The 3,631-nt window shown below is 56.2% G+C and overlaps 1 protein-coding gene across 1 annotated transcript; it reads right to left on the reverse strand.

Moving 5' to 3' along the window:
* Window positions 1-517: 517 nt before the first annotated feature.
* LOC140203493 (salivary gland specific protein SAGSIN1) lies at window positions 518-3,188 on the reverse strand. Its single transcript, XM_072269571.1, has 2 exons — window positions 2,725-3,188; window positions 518-1,461 (listed from the first exon to the last, which is right to left on the reverse strand). The coding sequence occupies exons 1-2, from the start codon at window positions 2,902-2,904 to the stop codon at window positions 1,441-1,443; spliced, it is 201 nt and encodes a 66-aa protein (XP_072125672.1). The 5' UTR covers window positions 2,905-3,188; the 3' UTR covers window positions 518-1,440.
* Between the last annotated feature and the right edge of the window lie 443 nt (window positions 3,189-3,631).

A 3,631-nucleotide genomic window follows, 5' to 3' on the forward strand; every position in this document is an offset into this window, starting at 1 on the left:
TTTCCCAGGGAGGAAATAACTAATATGAGGAGGACATAACTTTAATGTGTTTGGAGGGGTATAGGGGCAGTTTTCTTTTACACAGAGAGTGGTGGCTACGTGGAACATGCTGCCGGGAGTGGTGGTAGAGACAGATACATTAGGAAAGTTTAAGAGACTGTTAGATAGACAACGTGGATGAAGGAAAATGGTGCGCTATATAGGAGGGAAGGGTTAGATCGGGGTTTCCCAAACTTTTTATGCCACAGACCAATAATGATGCACAGTTTCAAGATAATCGGAGGAATGCGTCGGAGATGTGTCATAAGTAGTTTTTTTAAAAAAAGAATATATATCCTCATTCTGATATTTAATTTGAACAATATCTGAACCTCTTGACCGAGTCTGCATGCTTTTATGCATTGAGTTGCTACCACGTGATTTGCTGACATTTGCATTAACAAGCAGGTGTACCTAATAAAGTGGCCACTGAGTGTACAATTATACTAAGTCTCAAAAAAATGCCATTACTAAGAGATAATTTATGATCTGTAATTCATTTTTATCAAACTTGAAAAATATTCAGGTTTAAACAGTCTCTCAGCCATTATTGCACAAGTGGAACAATACATTTGGAAAGGCAGTTATCACGTCATAGTTGCAGTTCTGAGTCTCTTCATTTTAATTTAACTATCTTACACCAATGTGCTATCTATCCACTGCACTGCACAAGGAACATTTCAGATCACACAGCAGTGGTTTCTATGGAGAATGTCAGAAAGCTCAGAGCCTGCCGATACCCGGAGAAAGGTGGTGGGATCACTGCAAAGGGTTAAAAGGAAAAGCCCTCATTTCGGTTTTGAAGTCACCTCGTAACAGCCAGGGCTTCATGTGCAACTGAGAAGATTAATTTGTCTTTTAATATTCCCCGGTCTGACTGCGGCCTCTCGAAGTGCAGACATTTTCCCCCTGGGTTCCACCATGTTCTGAACAGCTGTAAAACTTCACTCACTCTCCCCAGACAGTCCATCATTGCCGCTGTGTTGGGGCTTTTAAAGTGCTCATCGAAACTTCCCTCCCCTACTGCCAAACGTGGAGAGACACACACCCTCCGAAGGTTCCTTGCTGGAAAGCAATCTTGAATGAAAGAAAGAGGCTCTTTCCCCTCTCTACACAGTGATTTCCGCTGTTCTATTAAAACACAGAGTCCATTTCTTAAAGGAAATGTAGCTCGAAGCTGCCAGCTGGAATCCTGTGATTGTGTAGAAAGTCCACGGGCACCCGTGACTGCATCGTTCCTTCCGCTGCGGTGCCGGTAACTGTTTAGATTTTCCAACGCATTCACAGTCTGCGTACTCCAATATAGTCTGAGATTTGAAGTCACCATTATCAATGGTTGATAAAAACACAGCAATTTCAAAGTCCGGGACTGAATTAACACAGGGACATGCTCCAAATTACCTAGTGGATCTCAATGTGAACCTGTGAAGAAATAAGACATGAAAAATCTCCAAACTCATCCGATAATTCTTTCCCTTCTGTCTCCACACTCACTTTCCGCTGTCTGCCTCCCGCCCTCATTCCCATCCCAATCTCCGCCCACAAACCTTACTCCTCAGCCTTCTTTTATTCCCCCACTCCACGCACTATCTCATCACCCGTCCCTACAACATTATCACCCCCCACCACAGAATCTGTAAACTGCTGCCCCCCCAACTCTCCAATCCCACCCACCCTGTCCGCACAATCCCCTCCTTGGCTTGCTGATCCCACGGCCCTCCGGCCTCAGTCAGCCTGTTTCACTCCTTCCCTTCCCCACTCAATGATCCCTAGAGCCTCCCCCTCTGCTTCTCCCCCCCCACCCTCCAACTGACACTTAATACCCTCCTCACCCCACTCCCTCACTTCCTGCATCCCTCTCCCACCCCACCAGCAGCACCCTTCCCCTCCTCCCACACTCCCTCACCAACACCCAAATTCCCCACCACTCCACCTTCCCCATCACCCCCTCCCCTCTCACCCCATCTCCCCTGCTCTCTCCCCACACCTCCCCTTCACTTCACTGTTTGCACCACACCTCATCCTCCCCTCTCCCTCACGCTCCCTCACCCCACCCCCTCCTCTCTCCCTACACCTTCCCTCCCCCTCCCCCCCTCCTCCTCCAATCCCTACCTGCCCCTCCCCTCTCTCCCCACCCCTTTTCTCCCTTCGCCCTCCCCTCTCACCTCACCCCTCCTCTCCCCTCTCTCCCCACCCCTTCTCTCCCCTCCCCCACCCCTTCTCTCCCTTCGCCCTGCCCCTCCCCTCTCACCCCACCCCTTCTCTCCCCTCCCCTCTCTCCCCACCCTTTCTCTTCCCCTCCCCACTCCTTCTCTTCCCTCTCTCCCCCTCCCCTCTCTCCCCACCCCTTCTCTCCCCTCTCCACTCTCCCCTCCTCTCTCCCCCTCCCTCCTCCCCCCTCCCCCCTTCTCCCCCCTCTCTCCCCACCCCTTCTCTCCCCTCTCCCCTCCTCTCTCCCCCTCCCTCCTCCCCCCTCCCCCCTTCTCCCCCCTCTCTCCCCCTCTCTCCCCACCCCTTCTCTCCACTCTGCCCCCCTCCCTCCTCCCTCCCTCCCCACCCCTTCTCTCCCCTCCCCTCTCTTCCCACCCCTTCTCTCCCCTCCCCTCTCCCCACCCTTCTCTTCTCTCTCTGCCCCTCCCCTCTCTCCCCACCCTCCGCACGCCCTCCCCTTTCCCTTCCCCTCACCTGTAGGCGGACGTTGAGCACCATGGAGGTCACCAGGTAGAGGTAAGGGAAGCGGAGGCGGAGCCGCCAGGCCAGCTCGAAGAAGGTGACGAGGGTGCGGCTCAGGCCTTTGGCGAAACCGCCGTAAGAGATGACGGCCGGGCGGCTGAGGTTGAGGGCCAGCTGGAGCAGGCCCGCCATACAGCGCCGAGCTGGGACGAGGTCCTCGGGCCTCGGGCCTCAGGCCCAAGCCCCGGCTCCGGCCCCGGCTCCGGCCCCGGCCCCGGCCCCCAGCATCGTCCACCCTCCGCCGCACCGAGCGCTTCCTGCCCGTGTCCCGCCCACTTCCGGCCTCGGCGCTTCCGCCACCCGAATTGGGGCAAAAGTTTGGTGTTTTGAGGTTCACCTCCGTCTGCAAAGTTTGTCCGGAGGGCAGGAGACCGGTCAGCGTTGTGGGGAGCAAAGCTGGGCGTGTGACACGGTCACAATTACAACCAGCTTCGTTATTGTGTGACGTGTGGGGTGTCCGGGGAGGGGTGGCACCTCTGTCGTGTCCAGTGTGGGCAGCTCATCCACCCGTGTTGCCCACCGGACACGCAGCTCCCACCCGTGGACCCCACCGGACACGCAGCTCCCACCCGTGGATCCCACCGGACACTCAGCTCTCACCCGTGGTTCCCACCGGACACTCAGCTCCCACCCGTGGTTCCCACCGGACACTCAGCTCCCACCCGTGGACCCCACCGGACACGCAGCTCCCACCCGTGGACCCCACCGGACACGCAGCTCCCACCCGTGGATCCCACCGGACACGCAGCTCCCACCCGTGGACCCCACCGGACACGCAGCTCCCACCCGTGTTGCCCACCGGACACGCAGCTCCCACCCGTGTTGCCCACCGGACACGCAGCTCCCACCCGTGGACCCC

This window comes from Mobula birostris, chromosome 9 (genome assembly GCF_030028105.1).
Source record: "Mobula birostris isolate sMobBir1 chromosome 9, sMobBir1.hap1, whole genome shotgun sequence".
Taxonomy (NCBI): Eukaryota; Metazoa; Chordata; class Chondrichthyes; order Myliobatiformes; family Myliobatidae; genus Mobula; species Mobula birostris.